At 36.4% G+C, this 23,210-nt stretch overlaps 1 protein-coding gene across 1 annotated transcript in view; it reads right to left on the bottom strand.

The window, feature by feature from the left end:
- Positions 1–20,299, bottom strand: part of LOC129730735 (protein yellow-like) — a 36,722-nt gene extending 16,423 nt beyond the window's left edge. The window contains exon 1 of the mRNA XM_055690291.1: positions 19,828–20,299. Coding sequence (XP_055546266.1) covers positions 19,828–20,062 — 235 coding nt within the window. The 5' untranslated portion in view covers positions 20,063–20,299. The remainder of the gene's footprint in view (positions 1–19,827) is intronic.
- Positions 20,300–23,210: the final 2,911 nt, after the last annotated feature.

Genomic DNA, 23,210 nt, shown 5'->3' with positions numbered 1-23,210 from the left:
GGCGAAACACAGCACAAACCTGAGCAACATGACGATAACTTCTTGATACAGTACGAGCCACCACAGATCTCGTCTGATTGGTAGGGTAAGAACTCATTTTAAGCGCAAACATATTTCTCTATTGCAAAAGATTTTGTTCGTCATTTTAAATTAATTTTACCGATACCGATTTTACTGTTTACCCTTCAAAAAGGCCTATTTAAAACGGGTACTCATTTTCAAAAAAAAAACGTTTCTGTGTCATTTTGGTAGTTCATTTCAGTGTTTTCCAAAGAAAATAAATTTTAAGAAAAAAAATTGAAAAAAAGTTTTCTTTGCGTTAAATTTTAACAAGCAATTTATAAATTAATTTGAGTGGCTGTTATTTGATTGTTGGAAAGGTTACATATATCGAGAAAATGATTTTGGATTAAATTCTAATAATTTAAAAGAAATGTTTTTGAATGCCATCAGAAACGTTTACGAAATCTGAAGTGTTTAACTAAAAACATATAACAAACTCTGAGGTAGCATTTTTGAAAATAATTGAAAACAGAGTAGATAATGGTATCCAAGACCGCCTAATTGATCTAATGGGACTACGAAAATTATTATTCATCAACTCTTTCAATTATACATATGTGGTGATCCTGATAAGGACCTTTATTATTGTTATTTTGGATGAAACTGGTGATGGCTGCTTCCAATAGCGATGGTCATTCTGAAACATGCTGACCCCGTTTTTGAAGATCCATAACACTTCATACAAAAAATTTAAAAAGTTTTAAGAAAGACGATTATGGTTCGACTTCACAGCAGCATCTCTGTTGGAACTCAGAACAGAATTCTGTTACTCCCCAGCCATAGCTGCAGGATACTAAACACAACAGCGTGACGTAGTTTGACCTAATATTGCGTAGCTTAGAGCGCTACACTCCTGCTATCTGTTCCTTACAGGTCCGCAATACGATACAACGTGTTATTTTGTTGCACGACTGAGAGCTTCATCGGTTCGGTTCCATTTTTCGTACAGCTTGCCAAAAAGGCGGAGCCACTTACAACATGAATCTAAAATAAACATGACGAAAACAAGACGAACTTCAAAGCAAAAAATATTTTTAAAACAGCAATGTATTGAAAACTAATCCAATATAACCGTTAATAAATTATGAATAAATCAAACTAAAAGGAAAAGTTTGCAAATAAAAACCGAAACATGATAATACGAACAAAAAAATCATATATAAGATACTAGAATTAATTTACAAATAATAACCAAAAAAGTGAAAAATACCACTTATTCAAATGCTAAATGCACGGGCTAATGCGAAATAATTTTATTCAGCCCGTGTTGCGAAACGCAAGAAAGGAAATTATTCAGTAGAATATCCAAGACTCCAACCTTATATTTCTCGCTAAACATGTGAAAAGGGCCCATGTGCCATATGTAAACAAGCCACAATTTCACGTTTTTCAATGAATAAAAACTTATTCTACCCGGCTGGATTTCACTTGTATTAATCAAAAAATGAGAAAATTTGGCCTGTTTACATATGGCACATGGGCCCTTTTCACATGTTTAGCGAGATTTGGCTTTTTATAAGACGACCTTAAAGTCGGGGTAAGTAATGGGTGGACATTGCCGTCATTCTCCATGCAGTATCGAAGCCATAAACGTCTGCCCATATTCAGAAACTTGAGAAAAATATGACTACTCCTTCACCGAGTGGTTGAAAGTGAGACTGGTATGCGATTATTTTGCTACTCGATGACCTAAATGATCGCATATCAGTCTCTTTCTTATTTTTCATTGTAATTTTCACGAAAAAGGTAATTTTTAATGAAGAAATTATGATTAAGGTCTATTTCATTGCATTATGTCGAAAAAATAAAAATAACCCACCCCAAATAGCCGAAATACTCGAAACAAGAAAAATATCTTCAAGCGCTGTTTTCTCAACTCGATGATTTTCAGGAGGGATTGATTTGCGATTATAGGCTACATGCTTGTCTTTTCTCCTCAGAAAACCTCTAGAGTGCAGGAGAACATCTTGCATTGCGGAAACAACTGCCGTCACATTAAAGAGCAAATCATTACGCTCATGCTAGAAGAGAGCGACAAACGATTTTTACCTGTTGAGCTAACTGAACGCACTGCGGTGAAATCTTAAATCTCTCTCTTGCCAGACAATGAAGTATGGTGTCCTTTCTCACACGTGTGGACATCACGCACAATAATTACACTGCAGAGCTATCTGCGGTGCGTTTCACAGTTGGTTTCTTGAGCATGGCAGAAGAGGAAAGAGATTGGGAGGAAAAAATTGACTGCGTTGCTCGTGCCGCTCGAGCCGGTCGAATTTACTCTGGTGGAATTCGTTCGTAGCTACACGAGGACCACATTTTTGCACGGTAGGTTTTTTTTTCACCTTCCGGACTATTCGCCAGTGGACACTGTTGTGTTTTTCTGCGTTTTCTCTGTAGAATGATTCACCCCTCTTGTTTCTATCAGATGTGGGGTGAGCTGGAAGTGTGTTTGTCTCTCTGTAAGCTGGTTGAGACACTTTGGAGTGGAGAAAGAAGCAGTGTGGTGAAAGCATTTGCTACACGCAGGCACATACTGGAAGGGAAGTGCGTGAATTTTTTCTCCTCTCCTTTCACATACTGAGGAGAACGACAAGCATGATAGGCTGTATAAGACAACTAAAATATAACAACTTAAAAAAGGCTGATTTTTATTCAAAGAAACGAAGCAGAATATCATGATTAACCAGAAGTAATTGTTTATGTCTTTCTTGGAGAGACCTTCAGCTTTTCAGCTGTTCGCAGGGCCGGATTTTGGTGCTGGGGGCCTGGGGCAGATATTTTTGTGGGGTCCTCTTTTCTTTAAAAAAAAAAAACAGGTTACGTTTCGCTGGAAGGTTTTCATCTTGGCTTCACGTCTGCCCCAGGACCAGAAAAGCCCCTCGAATCGCGAGGCCCGGGGCATTTGCAGTTACACTCGATTTTCAATATTTTGAAATTAGGGTTTAGAATTGAAAACTTCGAATTTTGATTTTTGGAATTTTTATTACACGCAACACGCGTGTTTTATTGTTGCGTGGCTGAGAGTGCTCCATCGGTCCGGTCACGCTGGTAACCAACACGAGTGAGATATTCATTTTTCGTACATATCGAGTAAAATATCTTTGCTACTCGCAAAACTAAGAGAATGATCTAACATGAAAATTAGGCTGAGCCACTAACAACATGTATATGGAATAAACTTTGGGAATTGGAGAGATATTGTTTCTATCAAATTAAAACTGTGATTAAAATCCGTTGCAGATGCGCTATAGTGTGATGTTTCTCGATCAAAATCTTTTCGTTGGTAATAACAATACACGTTGGTAATAACAATAAACGGTAAGGATGTGGCTTCAATGTGAACCTAAATGTTTTCATATTTGGCCAACCTCTCTTCTAGTAAAGGAGAAGCTAACGAAAACTACTCCCTCTTAAACTGAGAGAGCAAACAAATGTTTACCCCTAAAACGCGATGATTAAGAGTGAAAAGGAACTCTGCGACTGAAATACTCTACGCCTAAATGTGGATAATTACTCATCATGTGTGAGAGAAAGTCTAGTTCTTCAAGGGGTTTGGCAGGTTGAGAAGGAAATCTGAGTAAAAATCAAGAGAACCAAAGAAGCCTGCACGCGTTTGAAGAGGGCACATTTTCGTTACATTTTCCGCATAAAATACGACGAAGTCTTATGTTAAAAAAGTTTCTATTAAATTAAAGTTCCTCATTGAAAACGCTTTTGAATGTAAGAACCAAATCAGCCAAGATATGTTGGTATGACATTGAATTTTACTGTTGCTAAAACATACAAGGAATTCATGAGACCCCAAATGAATAAACGACATTAAATTTTATCGAACATGATTCATTTCAAAGCATTCCAATTACTGTTAGTGCTATAAAATCGACTCCTAATTAAAAGCAACTAGTTAGAAACCATCCGTTTCCAATCAGGTCACCTTGACTAGAATCCGGTGGTGAAGTAAGTTAATGATTTATTGGAACATTTTCCTGTCATCTCACGCACTCCGTCCGGTTTTCAGTTTGCTGTCTCAGATTTCTAGAGCTAGTTGGAACGATTTGGCAATGATCCGGTTTCGGTTATTTGCTATTAAGCTTAAAGTGGTTTTCGCCATTAAACCGACCATTAGAGCAGGTAGCGAATTATCGGCTTAGGCTACTGTTTCAGCGAAGAAGCGGAGGTGGCTCCAACTAGAAGGAAAACTGTTTTGCTAGAAAATTTACCGAAAAAATATAGCTAGGAAGTACGCCTCATAACTGTAACACCCGACAAACACACAACAACAAGGCATTGCGACACCACTGAACTCACCTCTCTAGGTGAGGCTCGGACTTGCACACGTGTTCAGGTTGGACTTCTCTATCATCAGCTGAAGAAACCACGACGGCAGCCTAACCGCAGCAGAAAATCGACCACTTTACCAACCACATCCTGATTGCGAACAAGAAGTTTGTTTTGCTCATTCCATCCAAACTATCACCGGTATGGCCCAGTAACTGACTGGCTGACGGATGGAATTAGCGATGCGATATGATTGGCAATTCTTTTCAAGTACGCCTGCCACAGAGTTGCTGTTTAACCGACCGACCGACAGACAGACAGACCGACCACCAGGCGAAAGGAAGTCGGGCGTGGATGCGGTTGCATTAGCGGTAGCCGCCTCTGTACCAAGTATGATGACAGTTCTACAAGGTATGCTATTCACGTCAATGCATTAGTATTAGTGATCGTTATGAACTTTTTCCAATTTTGTATGAAATTTTAAATTATTTTGCATTTTAAACTAAACTTATTGAACATTCTTTCCTGAAAGGTTATAGAAATGATGTTGAAACATGTTTTATTTGTGGGGAATACATAAATATGCTGCGGTTTAGGTAAAATATACTGTTTTTCATCAATTTGCCGGTAACCTTTTTGCACTTTTCGTTTTTTTTCTTGTACTCTAATAGCGCTTCTAAATAGAGTCGCTTATGTTTCATACAGTAACAAAAGTCATGAGCTATGACAATGACTAAGATTATGCTCCAACTATTAGAAATAAAGCATTTTTATATATATTTTATTTTGCAATTTTTCACACTAAATCTAAACTAATATCAATTTCTAGTGTGTTTCAACTGGAGATTCACTCCCCAACTAAAAAATTCAGATATAAAACAACATAAAACGAGAAATTCCCAAAAAATGTTTTGAATTCCATACAAAACGCGAAATTTTTCATAACGAGATTTGTTTGTGTGCGTGGATAGACAAAAATGTAGCATACCTTGTAGAACTGTCATCATACTTGGGACTCTGTAAACCATTCACGAACTGCAGGAGTGCAGAGCTGTAATCGTCACCTCTAATGGTAGCGACGTTTCTAATCTACGCGGCTAAGCCTCGTACGAGAGTGCTTCAAGCGAACGGTCGGTGGAAGAGCTATGACTTGTTTGACAGGTAGGCCACCAAGCGATGTTTAATTGGTACGAGAATAATTAACGCTGTGTTTAGCAGCCATCGATGCGGTGCGGTGCGGTTCTGTGGCAGGTCATTAGGATTACGAAAGGCGTGCATTTTAATGGTCTGAATTGTGCGAACTAAAGTTTCTTCTGATTTTGTACCGTTCCGGTACAAATTTTGAAGCCGGGATTATCTCATGTAACATACACATAACATAATCAAAGGCAGCTTGTCTACAACTTTTATTCATAATGTTATTTAAACAGTGTGTAAAACATTTGTGACAAGTTGTTTTTTGTATGTAATACAAGCGCGTTCCAAACTCTTTTTTTTTTCGGTTTTTTGGAGATGTTTTTTCATAACATGTGTTCAACAAACAACAAATATAACATAACATTGACACTGCTTTTCAAGTTGTCTTCCAGCGGATTCACGCCGAGGGCTCGCGTTCTCTGAGTCATGTGTAAAGCGTTTTTCGAACTCGTGATCACTTCAGGTCGTCATAGGTCAAGTGATTATAGGTTTTTACTTTATTATTGCTATAAAAATTTAAACTGCAATCAATTACACTCCTTTTAAATCATCCGTTTCCTTCAAAACTCGATCTAGTTTTTTTTTACTACAGTGCAAGGAAAAATAAACAACCAGACAGCAACGAAAGCCTCGCCAAAGCAATAAAACCGAATCGAACGACGGGACAAGCTAATAAGAATTTAAACCTCAAGCTGCGTGAAGTTTATGGAATAGAGCCTGAAGCAAAAATTTGCAGAGCATTTAGCAAACAGTGTAAGGTCACATTGAAATCGACACGCACTCTCACACCGCACCATAATTTAATGGATTGAATCGCGCTGGTTTTAACGGGGAGATAAATTTTCGCCAACCGGATAATTGTTATTAATTGTTATTTATTAGCAGTTCCCACTGTCTTAAACGAAGATAACGTTAATGGCAGCCCATAAAATATCGTGACCGATTTAAATTTCTTATTTCGCAATTTTTTGAAGGGATTTCTGGTGGCTATTGCCAATATTTTGACTGCTTCGTGACGGAAATCAAATATTTTGCCAATATTTTGACTGCTTCGTGACGGAATTCAACAATTATTTTGTCTAACATTTTTTAATCAACGAACGAAGAGAACTCGGCACCTAGTAGGAACGTTTCACCGTCCAATTCAAAGCCCTAGTTTAGTGGTCTAAAATAAATATTAGACAAATCTAAATTGAAGTCAGGTGAACACAAAACAAATCAAGAAAATCGAGTCAAAACAAAGCTATGAGCTAAATATAATTTGACTAGGAAAAACACGAAAAATATTGCTTCAATTTTTTTTGCTTAGGATTCACACTGAAAGTTTTTCAAACTAAACACAACACACATCACACACGATTCAATTGTGTGTTGGAAGATACTGTTGTAGTGTAGTTAACCAACAGCAATTTAACACCAATGCACCATATTTTGACGAGAACTTGTTTGTTTTGTTTTTGCCCTGAGGACGAGGAAATATGTCCTTGAAACGTCGGCTTTGACATAATAAAACGTGTTTTAAAGTAACCCGTGACCGAAATTGCCATCATTGAACCCATTAACTATTTATTGGTCAAACAACGCTTAACGTTGTGTTTTACTATTAATAAATATTTACATTCTTCCATTCTGGTTACCTCCTCATGGTAACCTAGAAAAGGTCAGCCGGTAGCGTTATAAGCTTTTGGTGGCTCCAAATTCGCCGATGTCACCTTTATATGCTTTATTGAGTGGCAATTTGTTAGCGCAGTTTGGGGAAAACATGTATGCAAACTTTTCGGTGGCGGAAATATTGCATTTTGGATACAAATATATTTGAATGGGATCGTGTCAATGGGAGCTGTGAGCTGTATGTTTTTTTTTTGCAAAAACAACAGAAATTTAATACGATCAGTGTGAGTGCGAGGACTAAACAATGCTACTTGCAGCAAGGAAAACAAACTGCATTGCGGTTTTTTTTCTGACGTTAAGCTTCTTAAACTAGTATGGAATGTACCATGGTTGGTAAAATGTATAGAGATTTATTGCACGTAACAAGATAACCTCATTTATTTGACAGTTGAGGCGAGTTATTTACATCGTGCTGGAATTCAAAACTGGTTTCTACTTCTGACCGCAAGCATTTTAATTTCGATCTGAAAGAAGTGACAGGAAAATCCTCAAAAGCCTCCGCCTATGATAGTAGCACAATCAATTCGCTAGTTTAGAATGAAGAACAAGGTTTCAGAGCTACTCGAAAACTTATTGAATGTTACTTCCAGTTTCGAAACAGGAATTAGAACTAGACGATGAGAACGTTTCTGTTATAGAGCTTTCGACAGCAGATTAACTCACTCAAATGTTGGATAAAAATGCTCCGCAACAGAAAGTCAGTAAATTTGAAAGTTTCAGTGAACCTGCGAGCACCAAACAGGTAATACCAAGCACTTCTTACTTCTTCTTTCTACATAAAATGGTTGTTTTTGACTATTTGCACCGCATGAAATCTATGCCTTTAAATAACGAGACAAAGATAAAAGAAACAGAATATATTTTATTGATGTAGGTTTCTGAAAATTTTCAATGTTTGCAACTATTAAAAAGAAGTTTTTCGACTTGTAAACCACCTTCTTCCAAAACGGAGTATTCTAAGAGCCAAACAAAAGTTTTTCGATAAACAACACGAGTACCAATTTTGAGTATAAACGTAGCAAATAAAAATTGATAATAAGAAAGGTCTTAAGGTGAATAACATTTTCTGATATCAGAATGAGTTCAGCAACTTAAAATTGTCATAATGTTTCATTTCCAGTCATTTTAAAAATACTGTTGGATTTTATTTCATCTTTTCTTCAGATATTTCAGCTATCAGTTCGTTTTCCGTAAAAATTAATAGTTTTGGTGAGAAGGATGTTCCCTGTTATAATTTTAGTTCGTACGTATTCTCAATTTTGCTTTACGTTAAAGAAAACCTGCGCTGTTAAGTCTCAAAAATTCTCAAAAGTTCCGCAAGTCAAGAATAAATATTTCGCCATAAAAAAACTGTTGCAAAATTACTTTCATTTTGCGATCGCCATAAAAGTTAGGCAATTTTTTTTTTTTGCGCTAGCGTGCGTGAATGTGTCAAATTGGGAATCAAAAAAAATATGCATATGCGATAGCGTAACTGCGCCTCACACGGTGTTGTGCGACAAATTTTGTCGAGTGAAAACTCTAACTGATTGTTTTTGTTTTCTGGTAATGGAACAAGATTTCAGTGTTACGTCTGTTGGTGTGTGCTAGAAACTTTGATAGAAATGATACTTTGTATCATTAATAAATGCGCTTCAGGAGTTGGTATTTTTTTCGTTACTTTTGTATGTAAATGGACATACAAATTAATACATATAATAACACCAAAAAATAGCGAAGTTTTAAGCAAAATTCACGTACTTCATTCCATATAATTATTATAAATAGTCTCTCATATTGTTGAAAATTCACTTCAACCAGGGAATATATCGATAAATAAAAGAATAATGATAACCTCCTAAAGTCCCCTGAGGCTGGCACCTAAAAATACCACTAAGTTTCAGAGTCCCTGTGGATTCCCAGCTTACAGGTTTTTTTGCCCAGGTAATTTTCATCTACTTCAATGTATCAGTTCAGTTCAGTTATCAGTTGGGATGATTACGATAAAACCACTGGCATCTTTAAAATTCCAAGTGGTTCCAACCATACGAAACCATAGAGCCATAGAAACGATTCCATCTTATAATAAGACGTGACAGCTTAGATTGTAAGCTGTTTACTGAGCTGCAACGCCCACAAGTTTAGCTTTTACAGGAAAGTTTTATGACAATTTGTTTTTAAATGGCTGCATTCTGGTATATTTTCTATGATCATGTTTTTACTTTCAATGCGGATTGAATTTGCTAGTCGATTTGTCCGCTCTGAAAATTTTGTTGAAAACTTCAAATCCTAAGAGGTTTTCAATACAGACGAGAGATTTGTTTCTTTTGATGTTACAGTGCACAATGGTCCAGAAACCAAATTTAGGGGAAGAGCTTTATAGCAACATTTTAGAGAAAAACTTTTTTCTACAAAGTTGTTAAATATGAAAAACGCTTATAGAAAAATTATCGAAAATTAGGGTGACCAACATTTTTGATGCAATCAAGTATCTAACTTTTTTATCTTTGTAGATAGAAGAAAAATTTGTTCAATAATGTTATAGCTCGATTAATTTTAAGTAACTTTGTAAAAAAAAATTTTCTTTATCTTTGAAAACAACCGATTTATATTGCAAAAACACATTTTACGCTCTAACTTTTTTATTTCAAGTTTCATCTCAAAATTGTCTTCGAACGACTTTTAGAGCTTTTAAAGAGAAACAATTTTCAATGCTGATATCGTAAATATCTCAATTTTACTCAAAGTTATTAATATTTTTCATCAAAAAATATGCGTTTTTCATTTGTATGTCATTCTTTTTGAGGCAAACATAAAAAATATCTCTTGGTCTCAGTTTGAAGGGCATACTCGACTCTATTAATGGAGGAACTTTTAGAAATATTTATTTTTTAAAATTGAGTAAATTCAATTTAAAAACAAGACGAAAATTTCAATAATTTTATATATTATGCATATAAAAGCACCCAGATTTTTTTTGGTATTTTTTCTTTTCACTAGACTTAATTACCTTTAATTTGACCCAAAAAGATCGAAAATCGATCAACTGGTTCAAAAGTTATGATTTTTATTTAAATTAAATACATCGAACACAGTCGTTTTTTATGGTCACCCTATTTCGAAGTTGGTCACGCAAAGTGCTTCAATTGTGCTCAAAACCTCAGGGATGCATCTATGTTAAAAATAATCAAACCCGTATTGTTTCGTTGGGTTTTTAACGGGACTAGCTCAGAAATAGGGTGACCATAAAAAACCGGCTATATTCGATGTATTTTATTTAAAAAAATTCATAACTTTTGAACCAGTTGATCGATTTTCTATCTTTTTGGGTCAAACTGAAGGTAATTACGTCTAGTTATAAGAAAAAATACCAAAAAAAAAATCTGGGTGCTATCATATGCATAATGTATAAAATTATTGAAATTTTCGTCTTGATTTTAAATTGTCTTTACTCAAATTTAAAATATAAATATTTTTAAAAATTCCTCCATTTGTAGAGTCAAATATGCCCTTTGAAATGAGACCAAGAGATATTTTCTATGTTTGCCCCAAAAAGAATGACATACAAATGAAAACGCATATATTTTGATGAAAAATATTAATAACTTTGGGTAAAATTGAGATATTTACGATATCAGCATAAATAAATCAGCATAAGCTCTAAAAGTCGTTCAAAGACAGTTTTGAGATGAAACTTGAAATAGAGAGCGTAAAATGTGTTTTTTCAATATAAATCGGTTGTTTTCAAAGATAGAGAAAAACTTTTTTTACAAAGTTACTTAAAATTGTTAGAACTATAACATTGTAGAACAACTTTTTCCTCTATCTACAAAGATAAAAAAGTTAGATACTTAATTGCATCGAAAATGTTGGTCACCCTAATTTTTGATAATTTTTCAATGAGCGCTTTATCATATGTAACAAGTTTTTAGAAGAAAGTTTTTCTTTAAAATGTTGCTAAGAGCTCTAGACCCAAATTTCCCCCTAAATTTGGTTTCTGGACCATTGTGCAGTGCTTTACGCGAATGTCCCACCAGTGAAAGAAGCCATAAATCTTTTGGAAGATTGGCTTCTCTAAAACGATGTGACAATGCTTGGAAAAATAAAGTTAGCTCGACTTTGCATGGAAGACAATTAAATTTCATTTCGAGGATTTTTTACAAGCAAACAAGAGGAGCGCATATGGAAAACCTTTTTCACTTTTCCTGTATGAACTGTTTATATCTTGAAAAATATTGCACCGAACTTGATGAAATTTTCACAGTAAATGCATCCTAAGTTGTAGGTCATGAAAACATTTTTTTTGGAGAAAAAAGAAATCACAAGCATTTTTAACAAAATTTTAAATATTTCCTGAAAATTTCAAGTTGGTGTTATTTTTCGTTCAAAATATATGGGCTTTCAAAGTTGGTGTCGAAACGCATTTAGCAAACGAGACATCGCGATTTTTAGTGATCCGTTTCACGAATTCTGACCCTATTTCCGAAAAACTTGGAAAAAGTGTCAGAAGAAGCCGCGCATGACGGTACTCCCATATATTGGTATTTACGGAACCAGGACCACACCTAGAAACCGTAAATCGGTGTCCAACGGTATTTTAAACATCCATGAAAACTATGCATATTCACAAAAATGCTACTAAAACTCAAAATCTCCATTGCACATTGTTTTTCTTTACCGTTTTTGTGCGATTGATTGGATAGTGATTCAAATGTTGATTATAGCCATAAGGTGTGTAAAGAAAAGTTTCAGGGTATTCAAAAATGTATCTTTTAATGTAGAAAGATGGGTTATCAATCCACCAATGAGTGAGATAAAAAATTTTACTTTTTAATCAGAATAAGATAGACGCAAGGTGTCTCCAACAAGAAACTTTACCGAAGACATCATGTTTCTGTCTCTTACATATTCGAACATTAAGTTTTCTATTAGAAGGCAATAAAAATCACAATTTTCGTTCACTTTCACGCATCACTTTTTTCGCAGATTTTTCCGAATTATTAAACCTGCTACTAAGTTATCAGCCATCTGAAAATGCATTTGTTTTCTGAACATTGTTATTTTTTATCTCCTAAAATGAAACAGTCATTTAACATATTTGTTAAAATGCATAGTTTTCCACCACATATAAAAATGCCAATAGCTCAGCCTCCCGATAAAATATCAAGGATCTTTTTTCATGTACATTTTTGTCATAAATCCCGCTTTGCAGTAAAAATTTCAGTTGTTTATCAAAAAAAAAAATATTTTTGTTTTGAAGGGATTTATCTAAAAATCATGGGAAAAGTAGTTTTTTTGTGATGTTTAATGGGCTATAGGAGTCAAATAACTGAATGCAATGCTGAACTGAACCATGCAAAATATTCAAAAACAACCCCACAAAAATGAAAAAATATATGAAAAAATTTAGGAAACGAATTGAATTGAAAAAAGTGCAAAAGAGTGGGTTTGCAGCTTAAAAAAGTCATTTTTTCATAAATCTCGTTTGGGCAACCTGAAAACAATTTTTCAGAAAGTTGGAATGTTCTACAAAAATGCTATAAATAACATAATCTTGCAATTTAGCGCTGAGCACCTTGACTTTTTCAACATCGATTTTTTTGGGACACCCTACTGGTGATGCAATTCTATCTAGTCTTATGCAAACGGCTTTTGACATTACATCCCAGTATTGCTTAGAGGAAGGGCTGAGCATCAACATAACTAAAACAGACATTACATCTATTACCAAGCGAAGGATGCATTCAATCACTCCTCAGCTATTGAGTTTTAGCAACAAGACCAAATATCTTGGAATCATTATGGATAAAAACTGGACTGGACTGAACAACTAGATTACACTATAAGGAAGGCGACTTTAGCGATCTGGGCTTTCAGTACACAGTTCGGCAAGACCTGGGGACACTCTGATCTTATATAACTATTGCTCGGCCACGTATAACCTACGCAGCCTTCGTATGGTGACCAAAGATAAATGAAACGAGAGCTCAGGCAAAACTTACCAAAGTTCAACGACTGGTATATCTTCCAGTTACCAGTGCCCTGCGCACAATTCCGGCTGCAGCAATGGAAGCCATACTCTGCTTGCTGCCTCTACAAATTTAAGTGAAAAAGGAAGCACAGTTTGGTGCACTGAGGTTGCGAAGAAATAGCACCTCAGCATCCTGAAGGAGTTCAGGCCAACACTTAGTAACATCTGTCGCGGACTGGCTGGAAGCGAAACCGAACATGGACGTTCCATATACGGTAACTAATTGACACAAACCCCTCAATGTGGAGCGATGGAGAGCCGAGTCATTCATCGGGTATTATCCATTTCTACACGGATGGCTCAAAAATTGGATCCCAGATTGGATCAGGGGTCTACGGACCAGGTATCAAGACCGCTTTGGGTGAGTGACCAACCGTCTTTCAAGCAAAGGTATACGCAATATTAATATGTGCTACGATATGTCTTGCAACTATAGACATACCAAAACCGGAATCTTTTCAGACAGTCAGGCTACACTACTAGGATTAAAATGTGCCCCATGTGTTTCCAGATTAGTCTGGGAGTACATTGTGACAGTTAAGGGAATTTTCCTGTCTCAACCCGGTCATTGCAGAATCGATGGAGATGAGCATGTCGACAGCCTAGCAAGACAAAGATATGGCCAGTAATTCATTAAACTGGAACCAATTCTGGGTACCTCCACGAACTAAGTACATAAGAAAAGCTAGGAATAGTATCTCATTGGCAACATGCGCAGGGTGGTAGACAAGCTAAACAGTTTATCTACCCCAACCTTGCGGTAATCGAAGGGCTACTTAGTTTAACTCGTAGTGAATTACGCATCATCGAGCCCCGTAATCACTGCACACTGCTCTGCTCTTAATCAAAGTTCCAACCAACAACGCAACGCTGAACTTGAGAGCTCAGCGCATCTGCTCTGCTTTTGCGGGGCTCTCGCTACATCGAGATTCAACTCATTCGAAATTTCGGAAACTCTCAACTTCATACCATGTATGGAGTACCAATCCCAAAACGGTCACTGGTTTCATCAACCATGTAGCACCGGATTGAGGCAAGAAAAGATTAGGGTAACCAGTGAAGAAGGACCCACACTCTCTCACGCTAGCCTGGAGGGCTAATAGCAGTCTCGATCAACTAGATTAGTTGAGAGAATTCGTTATCGATATTGTTTTTGGCACATTTTGTATGTTGTAGGAGAGGTACAGCAATATACCGTGCCCAGTGATGAGTCGAGAAAATGTCCAGCTCGAAAAGATCCTCGACCTGATAGGAAACCGATCCCGACATCACAACCGTGTGGGTGAGCTAGTCGACCGACATCGCTAACCACAGAAGCAGGATTAATTGATAAGAAAGTCAAGGTTTTTCGAGATTCCGTTGAAGGGCTGGGGAAAATTGGGGAAAATGCCTAAATACTTACCAACAAAAAAAAATTTCCGGAATTGACATGATATAACAACATGATTTTGTCGAATAAACCATTTGAAGTTGTTGATTTCCTTTAAAACTTTTAATTGCATACAATTTTCGTAAGATTAAAGATTAAAACAGTTTTTTTTTACCAAACATGCTCGTTGTGAAGCATAAAAAATCTCTAAAATACGTCGAAATCGTGAAATTTAAAAAGGCTTTCGAAATTGTGTTTTCAATTACGTTAGGGACAAGATGCCCATTGGTAGCTATGTGTGTCCAAAATGCGCCCCACAAGGAAATGTCAGAATGCGTTCGAAACAAAGCGCATGCGCAGATGCGTTGCTATGACAGTTGTTATCCAGCGCATGCGCAAATGTGTTGTTATGCGCAGTGCAACAAGATCGACAATCACTTTTATTAGTGACACTTTTGAACGATATTAAATTGATAATAAAATACAATATTTATCCTTTCAAGAAGAATTGTTTTATTCGCTTGAATTTTAAAATTGTTTTCGCATAGTTCCAGCGTAATTGGACATTAAATCTAATGAAACTAAAAACGTTTGAGGATATACGATAACAAAAACTGGAGTTTAATTAGCTGTACTGCATGCGTTTTGTTTATATTCGCTTGGGGCATTTTGATCCGCCTCGAATAGTATTATTTAAATGGTTCAAGCTTTTCAAATGATACTTCAATCAAGTATTTTTACGTTGGCTGTTGAATACTAAGAATTTTGTACATAGGAAAAACACTTCACAGGTACACGCAAAACTTTTCCTTATTACTTTAGAAGCAATAGCGCAAAATTGCCTTTTAGGTAACAAATCCATTACTTAAAAGGCAATAAAATTCTTTCCCAGTCAAGTAATAACACATACTGTCATATATTTAGCACGTGTTACGGGAGTACGACTATCTAATAATGGTCGTTTCAACAACATGCAAAATTTTTTCTGTCGAAAAAAGCTCCCTTTCCGTCTCAAGTCAACAAAAAATCACACACAGTCGCATATGTTGCACATGTTAGGCCTCTGCTAGGCTGAATGCCATCGCAAAGTTTTAGAACGTACAAAAATATGAATCTTTGCTGAACAAACAAAATTCTTATCTACATTGGGTACAGAGTTACAGAGTATTTTCTGTAAAAGTTACTTGAAAGTAAATTTTTTGAACTTAACTTTTGTTAGCTACATTTTACAAGAAAACGTTGTTCTAAAGAAGCATTTGGGCATACAAAACACACGTTTTTGTGGAAGACCACACATCTCCAAGACTTTTCCTTACAAAGTTATAGCTTATTTTTTCGATAACTTTAAGAACGTATAAAGTAAAAAGGGGCAAGTAGAATCATGATACTAATACTTTTTCTCGAAGTTTTGCTCTAGTGCTCAGAACTGTTATAAGTTCCATCTGTCCCAATCCACCTAATCTCTATTCTATACGTTGTTAAAGTTATCGAAAAAATATGCTGAAATGTGCTATAAATTTGTAAGAAAAAGTCCTGAAGATATATGATCTTTGGCAAAAATGTGTGTTTTGTATGTCCTAACAATTCTTCCGAACAATACTTTCGTGTAAAATGCAACTAACAAAAGTAAAGTACAAAAAACTAACTTTTAAGTAAGTTCCAAGTAATATACTCTATTACTTTGTACCGAAAGAAGATAGGTTTTTCATTTGTTCAACAAAGTTTCATATTTGTGAATCTTCTACAACTTTGCTGAACAAACTATTCTTCTATCTCTCAACCCAAAAGAAGTAAATTTTTTTATTTTTAGTATAATAAACTTTTCATACTTTTTGACAATTTGCGATTATGCGCGTCATTCAAACAAACAATTGTTCCGAAGACACTTTTAAGCTTGGATGAAGGTGAAAGGCGCTATGGAATTAAGTTCCACTTTTTGCCTTATTGGACCACTGTGCATCGCTCGTGTTGGCGTTCAGCTTCGCAGAGGCCTTACAAGTTTCTTCAATCTCCAATTCATCCGGTGTGCGTGTATTAGTTCGCTCGTTGTATGCATACGGAGTAGAGAAAGAGTATGACAAGAGCTGCCAAGCAGCATTTTCCCCGTCATAGAGTATGCAAACGTTGATGATTTCAAAGACTTGAATTCGCCTTAAAATGACATCACGATCTAGAAACTGCGTTAGAGAAAAACAAAAACATTCGCTTTCTTGCAAGCTATCTAAAACACATAATCATTGGTTCATGGAAACTCATTTTGACCGGTTTGAAAATACCGAACTTGTGCCCATCCAGAACAATATTCGCAACTTCGGCAACTCTGGTCAGACAGTATTACATATTTTCATTTCAAGTAAACACTGGGGGAGGAAACGAAAGTGTTTCCAATTAGACATTTGAGGTTGACGGTTGAGATTCTGATTATGTGTGGATGAAGGGAAAAAAATGAACCAGATCGTTTCATCAATACAAATGCAGCGAGTGAAGTCTCGCCAACACATGCATTGCGGTGCTTGGCTGTATGTTCTCCTGCAGAAACACATACAAGCGTGTGGCCGTCATAATTTTTATTACTTTTTGTTTATTACTTTTTGTGTATAATGCGCAGTCATAAGACAAAAAAAGGAAAAAAAAGTCCCCTAAAGTAATAAAATGTTCCCCGTTTCCGTTGGGTGTACCAAACATTTTTTCAAGAAAAGGATTCAATGTAAATCCAATGTATCAATGTATCCTGCCTGTCATTGCATTGACTATTTAGCTATTTAGAAAATTTGAACTTCTTAATTTTTCTTTATTTCAAAGTGTTCAAACAACCATCAATGTTTAGTTAACATTTTGTTTTCATTAGATAAAATTAAAAATTAGGAAATGTACTTTTTGAGTTGGGGGCCGTTTGCATTTCCCGTAGACAGAATAATCGTCATTTTAGAAAAGGCCACAACAGAAATTATTTCCAAATTGAAGAGAAAACCATTCGAAGCAGCAGAGAAACACCTTCAAACCAGAAAAATACCAAACTCAAATCAAACTTAATTCAGAATGCATGAAAACTCTCCTAAATGTAACTCAAAATATCTGAAAATACTTTGAAAGGCTCAGAAGAATGAAAAAAAAATCGAGTGCAGCCCTAAATGGTTGTGAAACGTCTTTATATAAAAAGACAAAAAATGGAAAAAATTGTTTGAAACGCTTTAAACCCTATTTAGAAATTGATTTCAAAGTAATTTAAAAAACCTCAAAGCACTTCTCCTGACAACTGAAAACACGAAAAACATACACATCTTATTATACCTGAAAAAAAAACGTGGTTCCACACTGGTCTCAAAAATTACTGAAAACGACCCTTAAACCTAAAATATCTGTGGAACTTTGGTTATAGACCAATGAGTTTTTACTGGCAGATTTCCATTTTTTAGAAAAAAATATCGCATCCACGTGGATATTATCATTACCTCCACCCATCCCTTCTTCCGTGGACAATCGTGGGCATTTGCGTACCCCCACCCCCATCTAGGTTGTCCACGTAGAATGTGAACGACACCTTATTAAAATTATTAATGTTTTTTTTTATTAAAAATACATTTTTTGACAGTGTGCTTTTTAAGTCCAAACCGCTATCCACAACTTTACCGAAGACATCACACCAATCAAAAAATTCATTCTCAATGACTAATATCATTTTTATACAAGCCCTTTAAAAAAGATAGTCGTGATCATGAATAAATCACTGAAATAGCACAGAATGAAACCTTTAACCTGTACTGTATTGTAACTGGAAACAATTAAAGATGGCTCAACTTTTAGTTCAAAGGACAGTAAAAGAAACATTATTATCATTATTATCATTCGAGCCATGAACATTTTTTTTGATTATTGGACTGCGAAAGAATCAAACTGCTAAGAAAAATTGCTCTCGAATTATGACTGAAACTTCTAATATTCTTCAAGCTGACAGTTCTGAAAGAATCTAACAAAACTATCGGATCGTAAAAAACACTTTGAAAGTTTAAATTACTTCGAAACTATCAAGGCGTAACAACGCAAAAATATTTAAACTTGTCCGGGAAAACATGAAGTGTTGAAAATAAAATAGAATAAAAGGCTGAAAACAAAAAAAATCTAAGCTGAGAGTGAAGCAGGATTTAATTTTTTTCGAATTAACAATTCTTTTAACTGACCGTTCAAAGATTTGAGTGAAAAATTTCAATGACTTACTCCAGAGTATTCAAATCAATGGACTGTAAAAGAAGGCTATAAATATCCCAGAAAAGAATTCTAAAATTTTTGATATTCATAGATACAGAAAATTTGCTGCGCCGATGGTTGAAAGAAGTATACTAGCTTTGCCAAAATCTTGGATAATAGAACAATTTTTCACAAACGAATGAAATGTTGATCACTATGAGATTTGACATCATTAGACCACGATTTCCTTGAAAAAAATGCTCTGAAACTTTCAACTTTAACTAAATATATTATTTTGTGATTCTAAACATGGTATTCATTTTACATCTATAATGCACAAAAAAGTTGCTTTTTTTTCTTATATTCTTTTCGATAAAATGTATAATTTTTTCTCCGTGTCTCCATTGGTTTCCTTCAACTTGATCTTGAAAGATTATATGACGAAATGCTTCAGTGCTACAATGCTTTGATTAAAATGTACACGTCTTTTTAAAAATCTGCTGTTAAGACAAAAAAAGTCCGTACCCATGAAAAATACTCAAATCATTAAAACAACCACGTGTGCTAGGTTTCATTCACAAAGGAGTCACTCGGAATTGAAATCTCAATTCGAAAAGTCCATAATTGAATGCAAATATAATATACATAAATGCCATATCAGATAGAAAATGCAGCCTTAAAACTGCTCGAAATAACAGATTTTTTTTTCTAAATAAAGCTTTGTAGTGCTTTATCTCTGCTTCAACTCTTGCTTAACTCTCGAAATACTACAAAAAATCATAATGTCATTCAGTCAAAAACTAAACATATTTTTACCTAAATGAATTAATTTTTTAAACAACTGCTGTTTTCCTTAAAGAAAAACTTGGTATCGAATTCTCCATAAAATTGTATAGATTATACATAGCTTCAATTCAGTTGGCATAATTTGTGTGTCTAGAAATCACTTCATGCAAACAAAATTTATTTTCTAAGCAGGATATACACCGTCAGCAGTCCATTCGAAAACACTCAAATACTAACTGGGTCACTATTCAAATTAAAAAGTACATACCATCCTTCCACCGTGGCACCGACACGAAAAGCTTATTCTGCCACCGCTCGATTCCGACCGGAAGTCCGTTTGTCGGCACATAATCCCCACTGGCCAGCGCTTGCTGCTTCATCTGTTCGCTCGGGAACACAAAATCCAGCTGCTTCCAGCTGTATCGTTCCTGCAGCTTGGTGGTCCCATGGACGCACGAACTTAGCCCCAGCACGGCGAGACACACCGCAGTAAATTTCCACATGTTCACCGTTGGCACTCTAAGAACTCAGTTAGTTTTTTCTATCGTTTTTGTTATTTCTTCGTCCAAAGTTCCCGAAATCAGCAAAAATAAATTGCACACAAAATAACACCCAATTCGGGTGGGCACACTTTGCTGGAATCGACCACACCACCAGCGATCACCAACCGGGAGACAAGAGAATAGCGTCCACACGTCCTAAACCGAGCCACTAAGTTTCGCGACTGACGTGCAGAAGACCATCGCGCGCCGGTTATATAAACAACAACGCGCCACCACGATCAACCTCGCGATCGCACCGTTAACAGACAAGCGAACGACGACGACGGCTCTGTTCGAACGAAATGCGTAGCGAAGGTACCGAAGGTAGCTCCGACAGCCGGCGGCCGTTATCGGCCTGTCTGCCTGCATGCTGGCGGGGGCGGCGGCACTGATTGTACCGGTCAGTGGCATACAGACCTGTAGCATTACTGCACGGTAATGATCCACTAAATATCGGGATCGCTCGTTAGCAGGAAGGACAATGCAAAGGTAGAGAGACCAGTGCGTGTGTGTCCTCGCAGATAAAGTATGCTCGGGAATGGGCAATTTATTATTAGTGTATTGTATTATTATATAATTCATTGCTCTCTGCCTGGGATTACTTCAGTCCTTGAATGCGAGATTTCCTCTATAAATTGTAGTGCAGCCTAATTCGGAATAACTTAATGGGACCACTGTTTGCTGCCAGAAACCAAATGCGTTTTGGTTTTTTTTTTATTTTAATTGTGAAATCACGCGAAAGTTACTAGTATTCCAGATGGATAAAATTGCTTAACTGCCTCACCGCACTAAATCAGGATTAGTGGAGAACAATAACGCCGCAGCATCGTTATCGTCTTAAGCTTTCACGGACGGCGAACGGCTGGTAACGACCCCACAGGTGACGATTAACGATGCCATCGAGACCCAAATTCTCCCATGACTGTAATACCGAAATGGTTTCGCTTTATGAAGCACGATTTTTGTGCGATTCCAGCAATCCCTAGGAGCTGGCGATATCGCGTCCTTCGAATCGGCAACAGCCTTTCGAAAATTTCGCGGAGAAGCTCGTCGCGCCCGACTCCTCGGTGTCAATGGAAGGTATAGAGAAAAGAGTCCAGCAGGTAGTAGATGTGTGTCCTCACTGCGGGTTGGGCTTGGGAGGTACGTCTTTCGGACAGGCGAGCACCGGCTTATGAGAACTAGTTTAAGCGTGATGCAACGCAAAAATCAAACAATTTATTCAATGTCCGGTCAAGTAAAAGATAAGATAGCAGGATTGCATTTTTTTTTGATTGATTGATGTGCTTGTTTGTGTGTATGTGGTTTGTACAACAATGTTTTCATAGAGACTTTTTCAATGTTTTACCTGTTTGTGATATCCCAACCAAAAACTGTTTTTTTTTTGAGATTCTGACAATGAGCACCTTAACGAAATTTAATATTTTCATGTAAATGCACTGATAATTTGACCGTTTTCGGATTTCACGGCCGATGCGCTGCTGGAAGCAACCCCTCACAGGTAACAATTGGCGATGCCATCAAGACCCATATTTTCCAGATCGTAATGACCAGTATTTTGCCATTCTTTTTTCGGCTGTCTACGTTATTAAAGGAATTTTTTACCCTTTTAGACGATACTAGGCGTCCTACGGATTGCACAGTCAATACAAGCCCAAAAAATGGTTGAAAAGTAGAGTTTTCAGGGCCGTTTGGGTATTCCTCAGAGAAGTTTGTCACGCCCGTCTCCCCAGTTTAATTAAAGGTTAGTACAGATTAGGAAGGACCTGATTGTGTAAAACTAGTTTCTCAACGCAATGCGACACAAAAAGAAAACATTTTTAACCATAGGTCAGACGGGAGTTGAGACGCCGAGAGTACTTATTGTTTCGGGCACCATAACATTCAAGAAAGGAATTATGGTTTCCCATGATTGCAGCAATCCATAGGATCCCATTTACCATCCATCGGTGCGTCCTTCGGATCGCAGTTGACACGAGCCCAAAACACATGATAATGAGACAAAAAACTGGTTTCAAAGCGATGCAGCACACAAATTAATTTTAAACAGTGTTCGGATTTACTTGGTTTTTTTTACGCGGATTCCGGAATTTACGCGACTTTTGTGTATTATTTCAATTCCCATTCATCGTCATCCAATGACATTTGGCCGATTTCCGGGCGAGCATACAGCAAATAGAAGCCGGGTGTAAACGGAATACAATTGTATCGACTCTCTCGCTCTCATAGACAATTGACCGAAAAACCGGAGTTTTTTCAACTTCTGGTGCACAACATTAAAACTATGGTCAAAGTAGGTTCCAAATATAGCTTTTAAATATAAGGGAACTGCTCCATTATTCATCTCATTAAGCCGATACTCACTAATAATGCACGGATGAAACACCAAATTTTCAAGAAATCATTGAACAAATAAACTAAATATGCTGGAATCGTTCAGCATTGTATGTTTAGTAAAATTAGCTAGATTTATCCTAAATTTTTTTAAACAAACCAACTTTCATTACGCTTCCAATCCATCTCAAAAATTGAATCACTGCTCAATTATTCATCTCATGACGACCTCATATTCATCACACTGGAGCAATTCTCGCTGAAACCAGGCCACTAGGTGCACAAGATCTTTCGAATTTGATATAAATGCACATATTAGTTAGGAATAGAGAAAAAATTATTATGCCATTTTTGTTTGATTGAATTTGTTGACCCCTCGGTCATCAAGGGGTGAAACAGTTTCTTGAGAAGTTGAAATTTTAACAATTTGATGTTTCATTTGAGCTATGTCTCTGAAATTCGTTATGGAACCAACTACAAGTAGCACTTTTCTGTAAAGTGGGATGATAGGGCTTTCATTTGGAGTAATCAGAACTTTGGCCGCCATCTTGAATTTTGCCGCCATCTTGGATTTTATCAGAAAAATGCAATTTTGGCCGTGTTCGCAACTGCCGGTTTTTAATCTTAGACCAGCATTGGGAAGCTGAGAAAACATCCTATAAGATGCAAGAAAAAAAATTAGGTAAGCATCAGTGTTAACTTACCAATTGAACGGATTTTCCAAACGAAGTTTCAAATTATCCAATATAGTCTGTTCCAGAAATGATAAGCACAT

This window comes from Wyeomyia smithii, chromosome 1 (assembly GCF_029784165.1).
Source record: "Wyeomyia smithii strain HCP4-BCI-WySm-NY-G18 chromosome 1, ASM2978416v1, whole genome shotgun sequence".
Classification (NCBI taxonomy): domain Eukaryota; kingdom Metazoa; phylum Arthropoda; class Insecta; order Diptera; family Culicidae; genus Wyeomyia; species Wyeomyia smithii.
The sequence above is the reverse complement of the archived record's forward strand: the minus strand, read 5'-3'. Positions and strand labels throughout refer to the sequence as shown.